This window comes from Ananas comosus, unplaced genomic scaffold, assembly GCF_001540865.1.
Source record: "Ananas comosus cultivar F153 unplaced genomic scaffold, ASM154086v1, whole genome shotgun sequence".
Taxonomy (NCBI): Eukaryota; Viridiplantae; Streptophyta; class Magnoliopsida; order Poales; family Bromeliaceae; genus Ananas; species Ananas comosus.
The window spans coordinates 1-25,948 of NW_017890530.1; the positions used below are offsets into that span (position 1 = coordinate 1).

Sequence of the window (25,948 nt, forward strand, 5' to 3'; positions counted from 1 at the left end):
AATTTTAAAAGTTTACAATTTTACATTTTAAATTTCAGTTTTTAAATTTTAAATATTAGATTTTGTATTAAATTTTTCTGAATTCTAAATGTTTTTATGTAATTCTAACCTTTCATAATTCTGAATTCGGAAATATTCGTTGATGTAATTTCGAATTCTGAATTCTACCCTTTTATACGCATCAAATATCCTGATGCAGTTCAGATCCGAATTCTAAATTTTAAACTTTACATGCATCGAATAACTCCAGGTAGATAATTCAAAGTTCAGCTAAGCAAAGCAGGAATTCAGCTAGGGAATTCAAAATTCCATGAAGAATATAGGAAAAATAAATATACCTTGTTCAAACTCTCCTAGCCAGTTTATTTCTTATTTTCGAGTTTCGACCAAATCTGAGAATAACTGAGTTGTAGAGGGTAAGGAGTTAGATAGGATGGTCATTGATAAGCTATACCGCTACTATAGTTCTGAACTTGCTGGAAAGGTGTTTGTGTATGATGCGGGAAAAAGGCTATTCACATTAGGATCTCTCCCACAAAACAATTTCGAAAATTTTAGAATTAATATTCATAATTCAGAACTTAGAATTTACAATTCATAATGCGAATTCATACAAAATGTTGCTTATGGCAATCATATTGAAACAAAAAGAACAATTGCACAAAAAAGGGCCAGATAAAAGTCTCGAAAGTCAAAATAGCAAATTATATTAGACTGTAAAACAAATTAGGACTCCAAAAATTTTATGAGAAACTATATTTTTTTTAGTTGAGACACATAGCAAAAGCAAATAAAGCTGTTTTGACAGTAAGCTGAGTAAAAACTAATGCTTCCATGCTTGATTCCTGCAAAAACTTGCATTTGTAGAAGCTTTAACAGTTGACCAAAGTAAAGATTGGATAATTTGAACCATTCCGTCTCATACTTTTGAACCATTCCGTCTCATACTTTGTAATAAAGGATCGCCGCCACAAAGTTGGCCCAGGTGTGCTGCAAGTTGTTGTGTTAATATATGCCAAATGGAAAAGTTAATGCGAGAATTAGTAATTGGAACTTAAGTCCCTCTGTTATTATACAACTTGAGAATTAGTAATTGGAACTTAAGGCCCTCTGTTATTATACAACTTGTTTCTGATGAACGATTTTCTTATCTTTCTTTTCTGAGTTTGGCATTAGATTTGTACCAAAGAAATTAGAGCAAACTGCATAAATATGTTTTTTCTTCATTTTTTTTTATTTTTTTGATGTATGGTAATAATCATATCTTAATCAACTCAATTCATTTTTCAGCTTTTAATAGAATCAAAATAATCGTATCTTAACTATTTTCTGAATGGGATCACAATAACTTAACAGACTCAATAATCATACCTTGCAGTCAATTATTGACTTCAACAACATGCGGACGGTATGCAATAAAAATAAACCTTGCATTCAATTTACGCTATTGCTTTTCGTCCCAGCACATAGTTGATTTTTATGCAGATCCAACTTCTCACATTGATGCAGACACCAAAAGGTTTGATCCTTTCACAGTAGCGGCGAGGGTTGCGTCAAATAGGAAGTAATGACACCAGTGGCAATAATCAAATTTCTATACCTTACGCTGCGCAATAACACCAGTGGCAATGATCATTCGCATTCTCCCAACGAAATAACATTATCAGCCCAATAGTAAAACTGCATTATGAGAGGACATATGAGTTTTATGTAAGGCATGTATCAACCAAGATACAGAAAAAATAAAAAACAAAAAAACAGTAAATAGAAAACAATATATGTTCAGATATCTTTGCCAAACTATTCAAAGTGAATTATGCACCCAAACTTAGAATCTTGCAATTTCACAAAAAAAGCTTTCAATAGATGCAGAGTTGAGTTAGTTGTGCTTAAACCAGGTTATTATGTAATTGATTCTCAAATATATAGGTAATATGCAAAGTAGAACTAAAGAGAGGGATTTTGTTTTAAAAAACATCACAGGCCATAAAGGCGAAAAGGGAAATTCCCAAATTGCAACTTACAGCTAACCTAAGACAATAAAAATAATTTTTTCCGACCACAATCAGCTGGTAAAAACTAGTATAACAGAGAGCATACTTACAAGCTAGTGATCAATTGTGACAGCAGTACAACCATAATATTAAATTGTAGCCTTATGTCTCTTGGACCTTCCTTCCCAGAGTAGATTGTGCCGTTTCCATACTAGCTGAAGATGAGGTTCGAGTAGCAGTACAAAACTCTAAGAATATGCAGTGAGAACTCCCAAATATGTGCAAAGTATCTACATTCGGAGTATCGAGGCCAGTTGATTGCGATCATGGCCAAAATGAGTTATTATAAACCGGCCTTAAAGCGAATAAAAATCAGCTTCTGAAAACATACTGAATGATACCTCGTAAAAGGATAATGAAAGAAAGAAAAGATAAATCTTTGTGTGTATAGATGAGTCCAGTTAGTGAGAAGCTCCGACAACTAATTTGCTCAAAGAAAACGAATAAAGCACGCAGAGTACCCTACAGAATCTTATCGAATAAGAGAGTTCTCACTAACATGGACGGAGAAGATGTAGAAACAACATAACGAATCAGCCCTAGAAATGGGAATATAAACATTCATATTTATATAAGCAGAGGTTGAAACCGAAATAGCCAAAAATAAATTATTTGCTCAGACTCCCTCGACCATGGAACATTATTAGAACTAGATGGTGCTCGGAAACCCATTATTCGAGCTGCCCACTCAATACCTGGAGACTTGAGCTATGAACCCGACATGTATACTGAAAGCATTCTTAGGTCACAAATAAGCAACGGTTTGCCTGTTAAGGAATTCGGAAGATTTGACAGGCAACTAAACTCTCTGTCTGAAGATGTTTAGTATGTCAATTTAATTTATCCATAAACTCGTCAAGTTTCAGGAAAATGAGTTTAAATGGAGAAGTTACGCGTATATTAGTTTTCACTTACGTGAATATCAACTCCGGTTTTCCGAGAAGCCACGAGTAAGTTGGCTTTCGGGCGTGTATTCCGACCATCCATTTCATATCAAATCCTAATAGCATCTTTTGATCAGCCTGACTAATTCTGGAACCCAATGCACTGACGGATTTTGGATCTGACACATTCGTTTGAGAAAAAAGGAGTTTTAACAAAAAGAGGGGTTTGCCGGCTCTGCTATCGGCATTTTAAAACTCCTCGTGTTTTGTACAGGATCTGGAGATGGGTGAGGAGATTTTCAAGTCTACTGGTGCGTAATAATCAATACGAGTTTGAATTAAAGGATTTCGGGTTTCCACTCTAAGGCCTATGTATGATATATAGTTTAGTTGAGAGAGGCAAGATTATGTCGGCAAATTCGGTCACAAAACACCCAAGCAATCGGATGAAACAATTGTACTTCCCATGCCCCGTCGTCGCTGAACGCGATGATGTCGGATTCGAAAATCCACGACGTTTCGGGAAACGCGAAATGTTGATGAGCGTCGAAGGTGGCAAATCGAAACGTTCGGCAAAAGTCATTTGTATTAGTCCTCGAAACTTAAATCAGTACGCCGTGTGGTGCGATCCAAGTTAAAGCGCACGTGGCATGGGACTAAATTACAAAGGGCTAAAAAGGGGTTTTTCTGTAATGTACATATAATCATAGAGTTAGGTCAACCATGAACGCCTAACCCTGTCCCTCCTCTTCCTTAACACCTCTCCTGCCACGTTCCTCCTGGCCCCCCGGCGCACCTCAAACGCACAAGAGCACCCCCGCCGCTCGGATGCAGCTGCTACCTGTCCACCTCTTCCATGTTCTTGCTTCACCACCCTATCCCCCCACTTGGCGCTACGAGGTGAACCCAACCCTCGACCCCCCTCGCCTGGCAGATGACCGGCTTCTCCAACAATCATCGTCCGCTCGCCGGCCTCCCGACGCTCGCCGACGCGCCACTGTATCCCCCTGGCCATTGGGCCAGATCTGAGCAGATTAGCCGAGTGGTGGATCCCTCCTCCTCGCCTGCCGTCGGGATGAAGGCGCCAGCCCTCACTGAACTCCCGCGCCGTCCCCTGCCGCGCGCGCTTCGCCGCCACCGCTCGCCACCCGTCACCGCTCCAGCGACCACACTCGCAACCCACCAGCTAGGTACGGCTCAGGCCGCCGCCGCCAGCACCAATCAGGTCGCGCGCCATTCCCTCGGCTCTCGGCGAACCCACCTCGCCGGTGCCCTGTGCAGCCCCCGACCTCTCCCGCGCCATGCGTTGCAGTCTTTTCGAGCTCAGCCCGTTGGGCTTTGGTGTAGACCGAGCCACATCCAGCAGCCGGCGCGGCCGCCTGTTGGTCCGGCGTGAGCACCCGCTCCGACTGGCCGCGCATGGTTTGCCCGTCCCGTCGCTACCTCGCCGCTGAGCTTCCTGTCAATCGGCGTGGTAAGCCCATGCTCTCTCGGGGTTGTGCAAGCTAAGCTCACGTTGCCTGCCCGTCGCCGCTTCCGGTCGCTTTTGACGCGAAAACCCACACTCCCTCCGGCCTCCTCTGTACGCCTAGGAGCCCTTCCCCTTGCCGGCTTGCCGCCCGTCCGGCCGCCCCGCCACGCCCGACTCCTGCTAGTTCCGGTAGAGCATTGTATTGCAAATTATTGTGCACTGTTTGGGTTGTGTTTATACTGTTTTCCGGGCGACGCCGAGGCTTGTTCGCGATGGCTATCCGAAGTGAGCACGGTGATCATTCAGTCAGTGCTTGATTCACAGTCTCACCTTAATAGGTCAAGCCGAGCCCGCTGGTTAGCGAGATTAACATGCTTTTCATGCTGTGTGCGCTGTTAGCGCAGACTTCGGCTCACCCCCCGCGCTCTTCTAATAGTGCCACCGAAATTGCTCTCAAAAGGTGAGCAACGCCATCCGGACGTCGAACCTGTCAGTGGTATCTGGCTGGCTGATTGACCCTGGTTGCGTGGACGGATCCATAAAATCGGCCGAAGATCGCATGACAATAATCATTCGGGTAATGTGGAAGGCTTGTTATGCAAGCTTTGTTCAGTCGCAGCTACTGTCGGCAGCATGGAATCATTGGGTGACCTCTGACTGATTTCCAAGCGCCGGACCGTTGCGAAGAGAAAATGCATTCCGTGCGTTGTCGGCTAAAATCTCCACGGAACGCGGTTTTGGATTCGAATTATTCCGACGTGTTGCTCTCTGAGCTATTGGTATCCTCTTAGGCGCTTGTGGCTGTCCTCGCTGTCAATTCGAGAGTTCAGAAATCCGGTAGCGAAACGGGATTCCGGTGTCGAAATGACCCTCCGGAAATCCGCATCGGAATCGATTACCGCGATAATCGTTTTGGAGTTGTTATCAGTCTCTGTTCCCAAATCACACGTAAATATGTTTTATGGCAGACGGTGACTCGTATCATAATCGGTACGTTTTCGGGACAGTTCGTGGGTCTCGATGAGTTCCCAGACGGTTTTGGCCTTCGGCGAGTTTCTGTAGTCGGTTTTGAGAACACCGATGCTCCGTGGGTTTGTTAGGTCGGGATTACGATGTAGTATTTCTTATTTTGGGTTAGACATACTCCAGAGGTCCTTAAAAGTCCTGTGACGTTCTATGCATCAGGAACATCGGCGACAGTTGGTACAGGTGGATACTTCGATCCGACGAAGTCGGTACAGACGGTGTGACGCGATTGATGTTTCTTACTCTTGCCTCTTACCTAATATCTGTGTGGCATATTAACAGCTATTGAGCGCTGCACCTCTTTTATATCTGATGTTACCTCTACTCAGTATTTCATATGATCATCTAGAGTAAGTTGACTTATCTGTTCACGTAAATCTGTGATTTGGTGGTCGTTTACCCTGCTATTTTGATTCTATGATGTTCGGATCGATAGTTGCTACGTTCATGCTGACATAAGCGTACCGACTATTTGCCTGAATGCGCCTATAGCGATGTGCCCTGAGGGCTTGACTTGTCGGCTCCGTTGCCGATGGAAATCTTTGAAGCATAACTATATGAATCGGCTCCACTCCAGGCTACGCATTTCTACGAACACCAAGCGGTCCTGATCCACAACAAGAGGGATGTCTTTTCCGGACAAAGTGTTGGATTGCCAACTGACCGTGAGCTAGGGGCTTTAGTCTGCGAGGTAATAGTTGTCTTATCCCAGGGGCCTTCATTGCGGGGTCAGGTACTATGCCTTGCCTGAACCCACGGGGTTCATTGGAGGTCAGGTACAGTTAGCAGCTGTGATGGGCTGAGGTCTTCAGGACCATAGCGCAGCAGAATTGAGTACTTTTGAGTTCATCGCAGTTCGACACTATGCATACATAGCTGTAGTGTGTTATTTCCATACGTCCTATACTTTTATTGTAATCTACTGTTTTATTTACTGCATCTAACTGTAACTCCTTACATACCTCTTTCTTTATATTGTCTACTAATATTCCCAACTTGACACCGTTGTTATATAGCTCATCTGATCCGTGAGTACCCCCTCCCTCGCCTTCTTCGCTGCGAGTACCACTGGAGGGGAGACATGTTACATGTTCTCACCTCCCCACTATTTTTTTATGTATCGCGGAGGTGAGGGTTGAGACAGACGTGAAGATACTAGCATCGAAGAGCTCCGGACCCAGTTATTTCGGTTAGTTATTCCCTATTATTCTGTGATAGTATATTATTGGTTTATGTGATTCAGTATTCATTAACGCTAAAATAAAAAGATTTCTGAATTTGTAAAATAAAAGATTTTCTACCCCTCGTGGTAGCATTTTTTCTAAAAGATAAGTTTCCGTTGTAGGACAGCTTTCAAAAGGTTTTCTTGATTTGTTCTTAGTATTTCAAAACCTGTTTCTTGTTGGAAACATTTTAACTAGAGGCTGTGGATTTAATCATAAAGTAATCTTGGTGAAGGGTTAATTATAATATACTTGTTTATTTGATATTCATTTGTTGTGTGTGCCTGATGACTTCTTGTTACTGTGGACGCCGTGCAATACAGGGGAACCTGTCCTTGTAACAGTGGATTTCTTATTTTGCGGATCTGGATACTCTGCTGGGGTCAGTTTTCAAAAAAAAATAATCAGACGCTTTTCGCTTAGTTTTAAACTGAAAAAGGGACCCCGGGGCGTGAAATTGGCCTACAAAAAGGCCGCCAAAGTCCCTACCACCAGTGAAGAGTAGCCATCCAAAGTGCCCCTATCACTACATAAGAAGTAGGCCATCCAAAGGCCGCCTCGCTCACAACCAAAAGGCCGGCCCATTCTCAATTAATCGGCAATTGTATCTCACATTCCAGGGGAAGGTCATCATACGCATGGGAAGCAAAGAATGAAGAGAACTCAGTGGAAAATAGAGGACTGGACTAAAAGCAAGGAAAGCAAAGTACCTCCAAAACAACATAAACATTAAGCACAAACAGCACGCAGATTTGAATTCACATCTATGCTGGAGTCAAAATCAAACATGTCCATTCAGCAATTCAACATATTGAATCTGATCACCTAAGTCAAATCTGAATTCAATATGCTGAATTAACATATTCCCAGCTGAATTGAGCTGAATCAGAATTTCGATGGATTTGAAATGTGTGAAGAATTATGCTATGCACCCAATTGCCACCTTAATATCGGAGACAATCAAACTGAACAATTCAATCAATGTTCTAATTGCGCACCGATAGTAATGAAGCATAAAAGATAGAAACCTTAAAGTCATTTAATTTGACTTTTTTCTAATGAAGGCTAGTAGCATAACTGAGATTCAATCATTTGCACGTAGTAATATTCACAATACCCCTAGAATTAAGATTTCGAATCTGAGAGATTAAATCAACTAAGTTTAAAATTCAGGAAAAAGAACCCTAAATTTTTTTTGGAAGAAGTGCAGGACATACCGGATCAAATCTTCCCTATACTAAATTTCACCATAGCATTATAGAATTCAGATTCTAATCTGAGAGTTAGAACAAATAAAAGGTAGAATTTAGGAAAGAATCCTGAAAAATCACCAGCGAAGACAACAAAATGAGAACTGGACATAAAAATTAGATGCTGCAAGAACATGAGAATCCATAATAAATCAAGCAACCGATAGGTTTTGAGACATCAATGACCAAAAAAAGCATTTTGGGTAATCCATAGTCCCCCTTAAAAATATGCCCAACTAATGTCCCAAAAGAAAGATGGGGCAGGAAAAAAAAAAAAGACGTGAAAACTTTACATTAAATCAATGCAAATAAGTCTAAGTGAACTACGAAATCCGGAAAAACGAAGTAACAATCGATGTGTAAGGAAAATGTGATAATCCATAATAAATTAGGCCTATGAATTGGAAAAGAAGCTTCAATATATATATACAGAAGCAAGGTAAACAAAACCGGATCGCAAAAATAAGTAATCTATAGAAACAAAGAAATAAATAGCACACAAAAAAATTACATAAAGTTCCTTCTGCATGACTTCCAAAGAGACTCGGATAGATGGCCGTTTAACATACAGCCTGTATTTTCTTCAGGAATCAGCGTGAAAAGTATGCCCCAAAAATTTTGGTGATGGAAAAAGAAGGGAGGGGGATCAGTTTAAGAAAAGTATAGACAACTAATAGTAAAGTAAAGAGGATGAATCAAACTAATGAGACAATACTAAAGTAAATCAAAAGCTGTAGGTAAAGTATGTATATATTACAAAAAACAAAAGGGAAAAAGATAGACAATATTAAAACATGTGAAAATATGAGCAAATTAAAGTAAAGCAGGAAATGCAAATACAATATGTAAAACAATGAAAGTGAGCTTCCAATTCTTACTACGAAAGAGTGATCGGTGATCGATTAGCCAACATATGTAATATATATTGAAAAGTTAAATAATCAAACCAGGTAAATAACCCCCCAAAAACAGTTATTGAAGTAGAATGAAGCAAAGAGAACAGATAGTTTCAGCTTATCTAGAACTGTTTCAATTGATAGAGCGAAGCTTACAAAATCCGAACCGCCGCTCAAGGCGTCCAATGATAATGAGACATGTCATGTTCGCAATAATATGGATAATACCCGCGCGCAGCCACATGCAAGTAATAAACCTCCACCCCTGATTTCCATGCACCACTATAGGCCATCTAAAGTACACTATGCTTTTAATTATTGAAGCCATCTGACATTTAAGGAGAAGGTCATCACAACATTGCCAAATTCAAGAGCAACTGCCTCCTCTGAATTCTGAATTGCCCCAAGATATCTGATGCATATAAAAGCTTATAATTCAGAAATCTGATCTGAACTACATCAAGATTTTTGATGTATATAAAAGGTTGGAATTCAGATTTCAGAATTGCATCAACAGTCTTCCTGAATTAAGAAATTAGAAAATCTTCAAGTTTAGGATTTTATATAATAGGTTCTTTCAAAAATGGCCACCAACAGAAATTTGAGAAAAGAAAATTCCAATTCCTAGCAAAGAAAAGTTTGATCCCTTACAACAGAAGAATCCCAGCGAGATCTCCATCAAATGAAAAGCCGAAAGGAAAAAGACGGTATGAAAAAAGTCAGGAAATAAATAAATAAGCTAACGAATCAAATAAAACTTGGAGGGGAACAACAGTTTATAGCAGTATATGTGAGAGAAGCCATTCCTCTAGGCATAGATGGTAAAAGGAACCAGAAAATAAACAGGAGGTAAAAACATAGAGGAGGGAAATGCATAAAAATTACATAAAACTCCTTTTTGTACGCCCTTCAATTATTTACTTGAATTCTGAATTACCTAGCAGAATCCTAAATTACCTAGCAGAATTCTAAGTTCAGATTTCAAAATTCTGAAATCTGAATTGCAATCCTAAAACCAACAGTCTCTTTCAAAATGGTTTGGGACCTTGCATCTTTTGCATTGAAAACGGCAATTTTTATATTCATATCAAGATATTTTGCAAATACAACATTGAGAATCGAAGTTACCATTTCTTTGAGTTGGTTGTCCACTTCGGCCTTTACCTTTGCCACGAGACCAATTATCTTGATTTCTCCTTTGGAATTGTCTTCTATCTTTGCCATCTCTCTCCACACTTGTTGCTTTCCTTTCTTTGATTGTAAGTTTGGATTGAAATGCTTGCTCTATATTTCATTTTGATATGTAAGCCTACTCATTCTTTGTGCATGTACCTCAAGAGAACCCATCAGTTCATGCAAAGTAAAAATAGATAAAGCTTTTGATTCTTTGATTGTTGCGACAATATGATCAAATTTAGCTGGTAAACTTCTTAGAATTTTCTCAACTATCTTTTTCTCTTCAATTCTATATCCATAACTTCTTATTTGATTTATACTCCCGGCAACTCTAGAGGAAAAATCTTTTATATTTTCATTATCTTTCATGGCTAAATTATCAAACTCACACCATAATAATTGAAGCTTAATAGTGATGATTTTGTCGGAGCCTTGGAACTCTTTTTTTAAACTTTTCCAACCTTCTTTTGATTTAGTTGCAACCAAAAATCTAGGAAATATAGTTTTTACTTACCCGTGCGGGGGGTGCGGGCCTCCCGCACATGGCAGGCCCCACCCCCTCCCGGGTTCTCTCTCACTCTCTCTTCCCCTCTCTACAGGGTGAAACTGCTTAGATATTAAGCAGGGATCCACATAAGCAAAGCAGTGAGANAAACATCAACTTGATTCTCGAATAAGATCTCGAGTAAAACCGAAGAACCAAGTCGATTGTTGACTTTACGAAACTTGTTATGTGAATAGAAGCATTAGAACGAAAAATTAAGTTTCTAGGGTTTAGAATCAGTAAAAATTCAAAGCCTTAAACTTTAAGATGACCTCTATGGCTTATTTATATATTTAGAAGACTTAGAAGTAGACTAGGATTGCAAAAAGTCCTTTTTAAAAACATGTGTCGTCCTCAGGGACCGGTCCTCTCGAGGAGACCGGTCTGTGAGAGACCGGTCTCTCAAGTGAGGAACCGGTCCCTCGCTGCGTGACCAAAAATCACACCGTTCGGGCACCGGTCTCTCAAGCCAGAGACCGGTCCCTCGCTACGTGACAGAAATACCAAGGTTCGGGAACCGGTCTCTCAGGACGGAGACCGGTCCCTCGCTGCGTGATCAAAGAACACAATGTTCGGGAACCGGTCTCTCAGGACGGAGACCGGTCCCTCGCTGCGTGACAGAAATACCAAGGTTCGGGAACCGGTCTCTCATCTCAGGAAACCGGTTGCATCAATGTTCACGCAGTGAGGACCTTAGGGGAACCGATCTCTCAACTCAGGAGACCGGTCCCAGAACACATAAAAGTTCAGTAAAAGAGTTTTAAAGCAATCTAAGCCTTCTGAACTTATTACAATTAAACATCTTCACCATAAATCATCTATTCTTCATACCTGAGATGCCGAGCTTTCCGAATGAGTCTTTGTTCTTCAATTTGGATCTTTTCTTCAAACTTCCGCGATCAACTCTTCAAGACTTCATTCAACTTTATGAAATTCGCCAACCTATAAAATCCTTAACACACAAATCTGACAGACGGATCTCCTGATATCGCGCGTTGATCGAGGAGGGGTCTTAGATGCTAAAACTGTAATTTTGCGATAAGCCCTACATTTTATGTACCGTTTTGCATGAAATTGAATTTGGTGGTGTGTTCTTGCATTTTACTCGCACTGTGAGGGACTCGATTCTAAATATCGGGTTTTGGTAGACTTTTGCGCAATTGGAGCCTTATGTATTTATAGCCTCTAGGGTCTACACCATGCAAACCCTAACCCTAGCCCCCAGCTGACCCCCCCGCCGCATCTATTCCCTCCCCTGTGTGCACGGTGAGCGCCCCGGCCGCTTGCACATGCCGCCGGCCGCCGGAGAAGGCTTCTCCCTCCTCTCCTCCCTCTCCATCTCTCTCTCTCTTTCTCTCAGGTTGGAGAGGAGGTTCGAGGATGCATTGCCTCCCTGCTCTCCGCTGGCATTGCCCCGACCCTATCAAAGCTTTCCCCGCCAGTCGCTGTCGCCCCCGCGCGCCGCCGCTGCCGCCTTAGTAGTTTGCAGCCTAGTCGGGTTAGCTCAGGCCAAGGGCATTGTAGCTCCTGGCCCGCGCGCCGCCGCCGCCTGAAGCCCCTCTGTCGCCTCCCCAAGAGCCCGAACGACCTCCCCTGCCGACTGCCGCCGTCGTCGAGCGCTGCTGGCGTGCTGCAGCCACCCTACAGGCTCCCTGGGCAAGCTCGGGCCAAACTGAGCTCGCAACCCCTCCCCCGTGCCGCCACCGCCCGGAGCTGCACCCGCGACCTCCCTCGCGGCCCTCTGGCACCACCGCCTCCGACCGGAGTTGTCGCTGCCGCCGCCGCACGCCTAGGGCGCCGCTGCTGCGACCCTCACACCGAGCCGAGCTCGGGCTGCCGCGGCTGAGCTGCGGGCCACCTGGTGATCTTGGGCCATGTGTGTGTTTAGGGCAGACGAGGACGTCAGGGCCTAAACGGGGGGAGTTTGTGACACTCTATAGATGTGGGAGTATATAAGCTTGATTGGGCTAGACATAATAACTGGGTTTAAGCATTTTGGGCCGGTGGTATCGGCCTAACGAGTTATTATTGCTAGCAGGTCGGGCCGTTACAGCACATGACAGATCGCTTTGTGAAAACTGCATACGCGAAAAGCATCATCGAAATCCTTTTCCAAACAAAAACTCATGGAAGGCAAAGAACCCATTGAATTTAGTACATGCAGATGTGTGCAGCCCTATGCAAACCCTCTCATTAAATAATAATATTTATTTTGTGGTATTTGTTGATGATTATAGTCGTATGACTTGAATTGATTTTATAAAGAAAAAATCCGATGCTTTTTATCTTTCAAAAAATCTAAAAATATGGTGGAAAAAGAATCGGGTTATAAAAAAAAACTCTTCGGACAGATAGAGGCAGTGAATTTATTTCTAACGAATTTGAAACATTTTGTAAAGAAACTGGAATTCATAGGCAATTGACGACGAGTTACACCCCACAGCAAAACAGAATAGCGAAAAGGAAAAACAGAAGTTTGGTAGAGATGGCCAAGAGCATGTTGAAGGCTAAACAACTACCAAACAAATTTTGGGCGGAAGCAGTTTCTACAACAGCTTACGTTTTAAACCGGAGTCCTACATCATTTTTGGAGAATATTACTCTGTATGAAGCATGGACCGAACGAAAGCCGAAGGTAAAACATTTTAAAATTTTTTGTTCTATCGCTTATATCCATGTACCATCTCAAAAATGACAGAAGCTGGATGATAATTCACAAAAATGCATTTTCATGGGGTACAGTGATAGAAGTAAGGCATACAGACTTTATAATCCCATTTTATGTTATTTAGTAATTAGTTGTGATGTAATATTTGATGAACAAAATTGTTGGCAGTGGGATGAAGTTGTGCAGGATCGACTTATTGGAATGGTTGATGAAGAATTGCCTACGACTAATAAGACGGAAAGTGTGAGTTCGAGCCCTGCTCACACTTCAACGAGTTCTTCAACAAGTTCATCTCCCGAACCATCTCCATCAAGGATGAGGTCGCTGGAGGAAATTTATGAGAGAATAGATGTGTGCCAATTCAGTTCTACACTGGAACCCAAGATCTTTGAAGATGCGGTGAACTCATCGGATTGGTGCAAAGCAATGGATGAGGAGATATCGGCACTGGAGCGAAATCAAACCTGGGAACTTGTAGATCTACCCCTAGATAAAGAAGTTATCGGCTTAAAGCGGATTTACAAAACCAAGTTCAAGCCTGATGGATCCATTCAAAAATTAAAGGCTAGAATTGTCGCCAAAGGTTATTTACAACGAGAAGGTATTGATTTTTCTAAAACCTTTACTCCAGTTGCTTGTTTTGACCAAAGGGTATTTACAACGAGATTGTATTGATTTTTCTGAAACCTTTACTCCAGTTGCTCGTTTTAATACAATAAGAACAATTTTGGCTCTTGCGGCTAAATATAAATGGAAAGTTTTTCAACTTGATGTTAAATCTGTATTTTTAAACAGTTTTTTGGATGATGAAATTTATGTTAAGCAGCCTCAGGGATATGAAATTAAAGATATGGAAAATAAAGTGTATAGGCTCAAGAAGGCATTGTATGGACTCAAACAGGCGCTGCGCGCTTGGTATAGTCGAATTGATGCCCATTTTCTTCAAAATGGTTTTAGCCGAAGTGAAAGTGAGCCTACACTTTATGTGAAGACCCAAGATACAGAATTTTGATTGTTTCTCTTTATGTTGACAATTTAATATATATTGGTAACTCGCAAAAAATGATTGATGAATTTAAGTTTCATATGGTGCGAGAGTTTGAAATGACGGATCTCAATTTGATGAACTATTTTTTTGGGGCTTGAAGTTGTACAATCAAAGAAAGAAATTTTTATTTCTCAAAAGAAGTACATATCTAGTTTACTTGACAGATTTGGTTTGAAGGATTGTAATTTAGTGGCAAATCCGATGGGAACAAATTTGAAGTTGTTAGTTAATGACGGTGCTGAAAAAGTTGATGCCAATAATTACAAAAGTCTAATTGGGAGTTTACTATATGTGACACACACGAGGCCAGATATTTTATTCTCGACAAGTTTGCTTTCTTGGTTTATGCAAAATCCGAGTAAAATCCATTTGGGTGCAGCAAAGTGGATCCTACGATATTTGAAGGGGACTAGTGGCCATGGATTATGGTTCACTAACTCTAACATTTTTTCTCTTTTTGGTTTTTCTGACAGTGATTGGGCAGGTTCTATCGATGATCGTAAGAGCACAAGTGGATATGTGTTCAAGCTCGGTTTGAATGTGGTGTGTTGGTCCTAAAAAAAACAACACATGACGGCGTTATCTTCTTCTGAGGCCGAATATATTGCGGTTACTGGTGCAGTTTGCCAAGCAATTTGGTTGTGGCGAATTTTATGCGATCTGCAACAGAACCAAACGAACCAGACAGTCATCTACTGTGACAACCAATCTACGATCATCATGACAAAGAACCCAGTGCACCAAAATCGCACCAAGCATATCGAAATTCGATACAATTTTATTCGAGACTAGGTGGCAAACGGCAATATCATGTTGAAGCATTGTTCGACTGACCAGCAACTAGTGGATATTTTCACTAAGTCATTACCAGTGGAGAAATTCGTTTGGTGTCGTGAATGACTTGGCATCAACGAGTTTGGTATTACAGGGGCGTGTTGACGATAAGAACAACTATTTTTTAGGAAATTAGTTACTTAGAATAATCCTTTATTTATTTAGTTTGATAAACACGTGTTAGTTGGGTTGTTAATCAATTTGTTGGGTTGTTAGCATTACTACCTATTTATATTGGTAACCATCTAGGCCATTAATGTATCAGAGAGGATCCATCAATTGATTCAGTTTCTTCATATTATTCTACCGCATCTCTTCTTTTCTATTCTTAATTATTTTTGTGAATCACACACACCATAACAAGTGTGGTGATCTTTTGCAACTCTGAAGTGTATCTCTGAAGTGCTAATCTTCTCATTCTCCAACTACGCCTTTTGCAACCTCTATTGCATTAGAACGTCAACTTGTCATAGAGCGAAACTATTGGAGCAATCAAACTTCTCGATCTCAAACTTCATTGATGCCGTAAATACCCAAACGAACGATCCGGCTCTGATACTAGTTTGTTAGAACTAAAACTGAAAAGATCTAGTTCGTCGGATGTGAAAATACCAAAAGAGAATCGAGAAAGAGAGAAGAAAAATAAAGCACACAATATTTACGTGGTTTGGCCACTGGCTTACGTCCACGGGCAAAGACGGAGTCAAGATCTCATTATAATCAAATTGGTATACAAAATATGCCTATCTCATAAAATCCTAATCCCAAAAATACACCTATACTCGCTCTCATCTGCCGCACCAAATTAATAGAATAAAGGGTATATTTATAATAGTAGCTAAATCCTAATACTATTAGTAATACAAATCCTCTAAGACTAGGGATATCTTAATTAGATTAGGCATAATGCAAAACTGTTGACCCTGTCAAATTTCTGAATCTCGAACTTCGTCGTCATCTTAATCCTCAAAAAGAGTTGAAAGGCTCTGAGACCAATTAGTTAAAATCGAAACGGCGAAAAATAGATTCAGAAAATAACTTAATGCAGAAAAAAAAAGAAAAGAGAAAAGAGCACACCAATATTTTACGTGGTTCGGCCACCACCCTACGTCCACGAGGAAAGACGAAGTAAATAATTTATTAATGTCGAAAGGCGAAGTAGAAAGATCTCTCAAAGACCAAAACTCTTGTTAGATCGAAAACGCCGAAATCCGCATCCGTACAAGCGACTCCGAATAAGGTGGCTCGGGTCACCATAGGTGATGTATGGCTCCTTTAAAAAAACGTACGGAATACCAACATGCCACTTAATTAATTAGCTTGGATCTTCATAGAAACAATGCACAGCTACTTCTCCTTGGCTTAAAGCTGCTCCATCGATCCTCACAACCATATGGACCATCAATACCTTAATTAGTGCATGGCTTAACTTAGAGTCGTTGCGGCTTTATTAATTTGGCCGTAACATGTATAGATAATACATGTTTCCAAACTAGAGTCTAATTCTAATTCAATTAGAATTACTCTCCTACTTATACTCCATATTATCCCAAATTAAATCTAAATTATTTGTTATCCTAATTAGATTAGAGTTTACCTTCAATTTAGATAACTACAAATCTAAACCAAATTTAACAACTAATTAGATTAGGCATAATTTAAACTTAACTTAGGCGGTGTTTGGATCCTTGTAAAATAGCTCCGAAAAAAAATTTTTGGTTGAAAAACTATTTTCCTGTCGTTTGGTTGCCCGTAAAAAAATTTTTAGAAAATTCATTTTTACATATTCTCAGAAAACGAAGCCTTTTCGTTTTCCGCTCGCATCGAGTGGAAAACAAAAAGCTTGGGCGGTAAAAAATCACGGCGCATGAACTGTTAACACGCGGTCCACGAGGTGAACTTCACCTCGTGGACCGCCTGAGGGAGAGTCCACGAGGGACCTGACCCCTCCGTGGACTCTCTCTCATTCATTACTAGTGGAGGCCCGCGCTTCGCGGCGGGAAATGTCTGTAATTTCTAAAACATTTTGAATATACAATTCAATATTATTTAATAAAGTTGGTTATAAAATTTAAGGGTATCGGGAATAGATGAAAGTTGGATTCTAATTTGATTCATGTAATTTGATGTAGTTCATATCAGAAATTTAAGGAAAAGCAGTTCAGATCAGAATTCGTAATTTTAAACTCTATATCCTTCAAATATCATGTTTTTTTTTTAAATTTTTTTGGAGGGTAAAGGGTCAGGCAAGAAGATCATCAATAAACAACACCGGTACTATAGTTTTGAATTTGATGGAAAGGAGTTTCTATCACATCAAATATCACATGGTGACTGGTTGGTGAGTTTTATTTAAAAATTTAATCAAACTAAATAATACCAGTAACTATTTTTGCGCGATTAAAAAACAGCAGAAAATTAGCGGGAAAAAGTAAGAGTGAGAGAGAAGGTAATATGGAATGGATAAATAAATATATTTGAAATTTATGATTTGAATTTGTTAAAGGGAATGAATTTAAGATTTACAACTTAAAATATAAAAACATTATATTTTAACAATTTTAAATCCCAAATATAAGCTAACAGATTTTAAAGATGATGTAGTTCAAATCAGAAATTTAAGGGGCAAGTCATCGTTTTGAATTCGAATCTTCCATATGCATCAAATATCTTGAAGTAGTTTAGATCAAAATTCGGTTTTTTTAACTTTATATACATGAAATATCTTCTTTTTTTTTTTGTTTCTATTCTCAAACATCAAGGTAACTAACCTATTGAGGGCAAGGGATTAGGCAGGAAGGTCATTGATAAGTTACACCGGTACTATAGTTCCGAATTTACTGGAAAGGAGTTACTGTTGTAAAACATGAACCATGTGATATTTGAAGCAGTTTGGATTAGAAGATTTACAACTAACAATATAAAAACATTATATTTTAACAATTTTAAATCCCAAAATATAAGTTAACAAATTTTAAAGATTAGGTTCTATATAGAATTCTGTAGAATTTAAAATTTTTTTCATGTAATTCTATAAAATATCTTGAGCTGTTGAGGGCAAGGAGTTAGGCAGGAAAGTCATTGATAGTTACACCGATACTATAATTTTGAATTTACTGGAAAGGACCGCGCCTCGCAGCGGGAAATATTTGTAATATTATCTAAATAATTTTTAATAATAATTAAAAGATTACAATTGAGTCCTTTCGATTGTTAGGTGAATGATATCAAGAAGTCATAAAATTTATTTTCTATATACTTCAAATATGCTAGATCAAGTTTACTGGAGTCGATCATCTAACGGTTTAGGAACACGGAGGCCTCCCTATCCAGATACTAAATGTAACGATCTGATTGTAACGATTTGATCCGCTTGTAATAATAACTCGTTGTGTTAAAATCACCGGGCTACAATGTTTAAACCCAGTTATTATATCTATTCCAATTAATTAAGATTATATACCCCACATCTAATCATAACTATCTGATATGGAATTAAACTGAAGGATTTGTTAAAACAAAAAAATAAAAAGATTCGGTTAGGGAATTTATAGAAAGCACTCGAAATGAGTTTGATGTTATTTTCATGTAACACAATTTAACTGGATAATTCTAAATCGGTACTTTCAAATTCAACTAAATAATTTAGGATTTAAGTAAGCAATTAGGGTCTTCTGTATAAAATAGTTTTGAGAACTTGGAATTCATATTAAGGAATTCGAGGTATATCGTATTCGAATCAACTTATACAATTTGGTCTCTTTGAGATACGTAGGAAAAGCAAATAGTCTGTTTCGACATAAAGTTTAGGAAAATCTATTGCTTTAATGATTACAGGTATAGAGTATAGCAAGTTTAGGTAGATTCATGCTGAAACTTGGATGCCTAGGAGCTGAACCAATCGAGCAGCATAAAGATTGGTGTCTGGAAAACATAGTTTACCTGGGTGATTAAAGATTCCACAAAGAATACAGCCAAAATATAGTAACTGAGCGAGGATTCACATAACATTGAAAGTACATAATAGTATTGGACTATAAATATTGTCCAGAATAAACATACTATATTTAATACAACATAGGTTTGCTGATCCATGCAATTGGAGAGCGGCATATATTTACAGATAAACCTTGACTATTTGCCTGCAGAGTCTTCACCAAGATTATACGAACTGCAAAGTTATTTATATAATGTTAGTATTTCTAGGCAAGTATCAAATGAAGCTCCTGTGGGGGGAAAAAAAGATGCTCGAAAAGATCTGATCAGTATTGATTGGTTATACACTCTCTACATGTTACAAAAAAAGTCGTCCAATCCCAACTTTGTTTTAAAAAATAACTCTAATATGCTCTACAGTTATCGAACAATATCTTGCGAAAATAGTAATTCAACAGGATTTCAACTTTAGCCGTGTACCAGAAATAGGTTGTAATGTAAAAAGACATGGTTTTTCTAAAGGTATATAAGTAATTGGGGGGAAAAAAAGGGTTGTACGTAAGACGACGTCTTTTCTTATGCAGAATTTCACATTCTTGATTGGACGATTGTGTTGAGCTATGCGGGATTTCACATAATTGATTAGATGGTAGCGCCGAACTGTTACAGAAATAAATCCAACAATTTTGGCATCAATAGGAAATGTTCAAAGTTTATGTTCCGCAATAAGAAACATATACACATATAAAAATTAACCTCGAAGAAGTGGCTAGAGTGGGAGAGATTTCCTCCAAATATTCTGGCTGACCTTGTTTTTTATTTGTAGATGAGTATGGCTGATCTTCACATTTTATAAATACATTATCTTTGTTTTGTCTTTTACCTTTTGCATCATTGTTGATTGTAAAAATTTTAAGGACTTTAAAGGATGGGGTGCTTGTTCTGAATCTTTGTGAATCGGCCACGATTTGGAAAATATGTGTTTGGTTTATAATTGTTTGTATTACCACAGGAAGTGTAAATTTATCGGAATTAGGCGCTGCTGCTAAAATTTGTGCAGGTATACGAATAAGATCTTGAGCCAATCGGCCGAATATGGTAAAATTGGCTACTCCGCTGGAGTCTTCAACTACTGCGCTCAATTTATACCTAATTTTGTAAAAGTTAAAAGAAGCAAACATTAATGCCAGTATAATAATCAGGCACAGGGTTTCATATTTTAAAGGTATAGTAAATTTCACCATGGAACAGGAGATTGATGGTTGTTACTGCAACGGGCACACCAGAATGTATCATCACATTCCTTCACGGCTGCTTTACAATTATGGCATGCTTTATACCACCAGCCATAGGATGTATCGATTTCCACAATTTTAGCTTCGCATGTGAACTTTACATCCTATTCACAGATAGAATGCGGGAAAACAAATTATACTGACAAACAGTGAAAGCAGTAAAATTTTTATATGGCTATCTGATTATAAACTTACCCCGGAATCAGAAAGGTCTGGGTTTAGTAGCTCAGCAATATTTTTCCTATTTTGGCACATTTCTTCTAGAGGAGAAATGATTTTTTGTTCACCATAAGTTATGCGTTGGATTGCGTTAGGTTCTTCGCCTTGCCTGCATTAAACAAAAAATGTGTATAGCGATAAAATGTATTAAAGGTTGGAAAATTAAAGGAAACTTTACTCAGCGGCAAACCTATTCAGAAATTCCAGAACTTCAGGGATTTTGAGGTTAAAATATATCTTCGATGCTGAGCATGTCGATAAATGTACCTTCTCTATATTGAAGTATTGAAAAAAAACCGAAATAATAGGTCAACAATATTATATATAATAATAGCATTTTAATTTAAACTTATATGTTTATTTCGTAACCTTTAAACGTTCGAACTGTCATTCCAGCAAGAATTATGATTATAGGAGTGCTCTTCTCTTCCTCGTAAATATTCTCCTCGTCAAAATCTGTTGCAAATCTATCCCATAACGTCGCTGGCATAGTGGTTCTCCTGCAAAATAAATTATATTAATTCAGCAGCAGTAATGAAGCTAGTCGAAATAAGATGATTTGCAAATATGAATCACTAACTCAAAATCTTCTATCTCTAAATTTCTGATTGGAGTAAGTGATTGGCCAATATATCTGTGGGTTATTTCACCGATAGCCGCAATTTTTCCAACAATATCTGCGCAGCATAACACGTGCAATTATTAGATATACATAAGTATTTGTAAAAGTAAATAATATTTGCAACAAATGGTACCTGTTAAAATGGAATCGTTGTGTTGTTTCTTATTAATTTCGTAAAACGTTGAGAAATTAAAACTGTGTAATGGCATTCCTTCTGAATCATCTTCAACTTCAGTAAACTGTGTCGACTTACTTAACTGAATCATGTAATAACGATCGACAGCCACAAATTTTTTCCTAGTTGGAATTACGCTAAATTTCTCTATTACATACACCTTGCCTTCTGTAATCCGGCATTTAAGGTCTTCTGCGTCTTGCTTGCGTATCGTTGCTTGCATCGAAAACTCCTGGTACCCCAAAAAAAGTATGTGACAAAAGAATATGCAGCAGAAAAATAGAGAACACATTGTATAAATTGTTACGCTGGAGGAAAAATTTAGCACCTCCTTATCTACCAATAGACAATCTAGACTGAAAATATCTCCCTTTGAATATGGAGTAGTTGATTCCCAAATCCGGCAGATACGAACTTTGATTTTGCAAGGTTGCTGGTGTAGTGATAATTGTGATAAAAGGACATTTTCCATTGTAGGATGAAGAATCTGTTTATTAACAGGAGAGAGACATTAATATCATGGAAAAAATAATGCAATATATTTTTTTGTAATTCTCAAAGAAATGAAGCAAACCTGATTATATTACTCTAAATCTTCAAATATTTCACGAAAAACTATATTTCTTGTATACCCCTCAGGTTCTTTGTCTTTTTTTTCGATAAGAATTCTTAACCCTTTTCGTGAAGTAACTCGAGAAATCGCCACATAAAGTTGTCCGTGTGAAAAAACAGGATGCGATAAATAAATGCCTACTTTTTGCAATGTTTGACCTTGACTTTTGTTAATAGTCATTGCATAAGACACGCGAACCGGGAATTGTCTCCTTTTTAGCACAAATGGCCATTTAGATTCTACTACATTCATTACTATGCGGGGTATATAAACCTTCTCACCGATATGGTTGCCCGTAAAGATTTGTGCTTCGACAACTCTAGGAGCTAGTTGAGTTACAATTAATCGAGTTCCATTACACAAACCGGCACTTTGGTTGATGTTACGAAGTAGCATAATTGGACTTCCCACTTTTAGAACTAATTCATGATTCGGAACTCCATTAAATGTTAAAGAATTTAGAAATTCCACCGGATAAAGTAAATTATTCTCCTCTGCATTTTTTGATGAACTACATATTGAATCTGAGCTTAAATATAATTGGGCGTCAGTTTGTAACAAAGAGAGTATGTAGCTGTTGACCTCATCGACACCTTCATTCCTAGGTGTAATGATAGCTCTATCTCGCAGATAATTAGGGTCATTGTAGTTTTCCTCAATATGATCATATATATCTGAAACTATCGTTTCGATACCATTTTTGCTAACTTTTATCAGCAGGTCGTCAGGAATTTTGATCCAAGTTGGTTCTTCTTCACCTTCTAATTTCACAGCATTTATTTTGCCATCACCAACATCAAGAACCCATTGACTAAATTCTAATAAAGAAGTGTCCATTGTGCCATCTATTGAGCCCCGCAGTAATCTCATGTTCGTAGAAAGTCGGAAGATTTTACACTTACTCCATATGTATGATCTTGTAAGCGACGCGCTTAAAATATCTTGCTTAGTTCCGCCAACGACAACTGGAAGAATTTGCCTAAAGTCTCCACCCAAAATAATAGTTTTTCCTCCAAACAATTTACTACAAATATTTGGTTCATCTGTCACCATAATATCTTTTAGGGATTTATCTAAAGCTTCAAAACAATTTTTATGATTCATTGGAGCCTCGTCCCAAATAATTAAAGAAGCTTGTGCAATTAAATTTGCAAGGTGCGTGCCTTTCTTAATTTCACAAACAGAACAATCATCAAGTTTGATAGGAATTTTGAATCTTGAATGGGCAGTCCTTCCCCCGGGCAATAAGAGTGATGCAATACCTGAGGAAGCAACAGCTAAAACTATTCTTCCTTCAGAACGTAATTTTGCAATTATAGTTTTCCAAAGGTATGTTTTGCCCGTCCCACCATGACCATAAACAAATATAAGATCTCCGATATTTTGATATACAGAATGTAGGACTGCATCATATATGATTTTCTGCTCACTATTTAATCCATCAAAGAGTTCTGAATATTCCTGTAATAATTCGGTTCTATTGTAATCCAATTCTTCCGCGAGCAATTTATTATTTAATCCGTCAACAATCAACCTATTTGGAATCGGCAGATTATATTGTGTAAGCGAACTACCATTTTTGTTGAATATAACTTCCAACTCAAATAGGACATGGTTTTGAAGTTCAAGTTGAGGTATTCGGAGATTTTCTACACCCAAAACACGCTTTAGCCTATATAATATATCATCTGTCATTAATTCCCAATATTCATTCCATAATTTAAGTGGATCTGCTACTTCACAGTAAATCACTAATGTTGCAAATAATTGTCTGAGTTCAACTGAGCCTGACCACTGTGAAGCCTCTCCAAATGCCTCTCTCCATTCTTTATCATCACCGAGTAAACCGAGGGCATCGCATGCAGCACGAAACGTTTCATGTACGACACCGTGTACAGTTCTAATCTCTGCATAACTTCTTGGTCCTCTAACTATATTTAAAAGCATGCGTAAAAAGTATAGCTCTCCTGCATTCGGATGAATGTAAACTATTCTGCCGATACGGTATCCTTGTTTTCGTCTCGACCAAAATTTATCACTTGAATGCCAAACCCATTCAGTTGGGAATTCAGCATATGTTAATTGTCGAGCATTATTATAATTGAGATTGGTATGCATCCATTCCGTAAACATTGTTTTCTCAACATTCGGACGATTGAGGACATTAATTAAATTTTGAGCACCATGATATGTTATGTTATTCATCATCGGTAGGTGAACAGATAAACGCTCGACGGATGGATGCCTAAAGTGGATATCAAATTGGAACAATCTCCAAATCGCCTCATATGCTGATAAATATCTACAATCTAAATATTGCTTGATTTCATCAATATTTTTGTATTGCTTTCCAGGAGTTCCATCAGTATAATGGACATTATTTTCTAAAACCACTGCAGATCTATCTGGGCCTTTATTGATGTACTTGAATAAGTATTTTATTAGCCTTGACTTATTACACCACTCAACATTAATATGAGCCTGATATTTAATAACCAATTGCAAGTTGTGAGGAACAACAAATCTATTGTCAAGTTCAATACCAGCTTTCAATACACGAAGATGGCTATTTCTTCTCCTGTAAATAGGAAATCCATCCTCAGATATAACCGTTTCATTTATATATTCTTTCGGAAAATGTTTTGAGCAGCGACCTTTTATCATACATGGGGCTCCTGGTTTAGCTAATCCACATGGACCATGTATCATAAATTTAGCAACCGATGCATATCCGATTGGATTATTAATTTGATCAGGTATTTCTGCAGAAATAATTGAATTTATCTCTGAGGTTGTAAGATATTTATGGTCTGCATGTAACCATATCAGCATGTGAACGTGAGGAAGGCCCCTCTTTTGAAACTCAACGGTATATAACTCTGCAGGCAAATGTTAGAGGGGAAAAGTTAATGGTGCAAATGCGATAAGAAAACGATAAAGTTAATTGTAAAGTTGAGGCCAACATAAATTGTATAGCGACATACCAGCCACTGATTTACCGAAATATTGGTTCTTTTTAATATCATCCATTAAAACTTCCAATTTCAGCTTAAATACCCTGCTAATAATATCAGGCCGATCTTCACCTTTTTGGCCATTAATAAATTCCAGGGCATCTCTAATTTCAGGCCATTGTGCATTGCAGGTAAATGTTATGAATAAATCGGGAGGCCCTGAGTGCCTGCAGATAGCAATGGCATCTTGATAATTTTGAACCATATAGCGAGGACCCGCAGTAAAACTCGAAGGCAATATAATTCGCTTACCAATAGCATTACCATCTACATCTCCTTCAACAACAGCATCTCTAATACCCTTATATATTTCAGTTCTAAGATTCGCCTGATTTCTTCTAATGTATTGCAGTCTTTCTTCTTCAATACAGGCGAAAGCATCAACAATATATTGCTGAAAAAGTCTTCCTCCACGTACCAACGTCTTCCCTTCCCTTAATCTATTTTGGATTCGATAAGCATAGAACTCACGCATTGTAACACATTGCCGAGAATTTGTTTTCCTGCGGGATGTCTGCCTGCATCGTATGCCAAGCCTAAAACCATCTTCACCATAGGGAAATAAAATAGGATATTGCATAGCCATAAAAGAAGGATGCAAATCACTAATACGTTTTAAGCCTTCTGTTTTATGCTCAACAATAATATCACGTTGCCGATCTACACTGCCTAAGTCACCAACTATCAGACCAGCAATTTCAGCGCAAGAAGGAGAATTATATTGCTGCAAGACTTCCCCACGTGCTCCAATTAATCGCAACCTCATGGGCATAAAATCATTATGTACAAAACGATCTCGTGCCATTCTAAATGCTTTAACAATTGTATTCTGGTCATCAAACATTTTAATTAAATCAGTCACAATGTTCCTACTAATTTTCTCAATGCCATCGTCAATGCCAAGTGCTCGTATTCTATTGGAGATCTCATTCTCAGTATCATAAATATAAAGTTGAGCAAATTTAGGACGATGTCCATCAGCTGGAAGAAGAGAACCCAT

At 38.6% G+C, this 25,948-nt stretch overlaps 1 protein-coding gene and 1 long non-coding RNA gene across 2 annotated transcripts; both read right to left on the minus strand.

The window, feature by feature from the left end:
• Positions 1 to 8,754: 8,754 nt before the first annotated feature.
• Positions 8,755 to 10,625, minus strand: LOC109703804. Its single transcript, XR_002214019.1, has 2 exons — positions 9,933 to 10,625; positions 8,755 to 9,216 (listed from the first exon to the last, which is right to left on the minus strand). It is a non-coding gene; the product is annotated as an uncharacterized LOC109703804 (long non-coding RNA).
• Positions 10,626 to 22,392: 11,767 nt separating this feature from the next.
• Positions 22,393 to 25,948, minus strand: LOC109703807. Its single transcript, XM_020224522.1, has 3 exons — positions 24,919 to 25,948; positions 22,517 to 24,813; positions 22,393 to 22,428 (listed from the first exon to the last, which is right to left on the minus strand). Exons 1-3 carry the CDS (start codon positions 25,946 to 25,948, stop codon positions 22,393 to 22,395), a joined length of 3,363 nt encoding a protein of 1,120 aa, XP_020080111.1.

Excerpts from the sequence above, each read along its gene's own strand:
- LOC109703807 (XM_020224522.1), bottom strand. The coding sequence starts at position 25,948 with ATGGGTTCTCTTCTTCCAGCTGATGGACATCGTCCTAAATTTGCTCAA. Across the intron at positions 24,814-24,918 it reads TTTCGGTAAATCAGTGGCTG|AGTTATATACCGTTGAGTTT; the intron begins GTATGTCGCTAT and ends ATTTGCCTGCAG. Across the intron at positions 22,429-22,516 it reads GGAATGAAGGTGTCGATGAG|AGGAGAATAATTTACTTTAT; the intron begins GTCAACAGCTAC and ends CAAAAAATGCAG.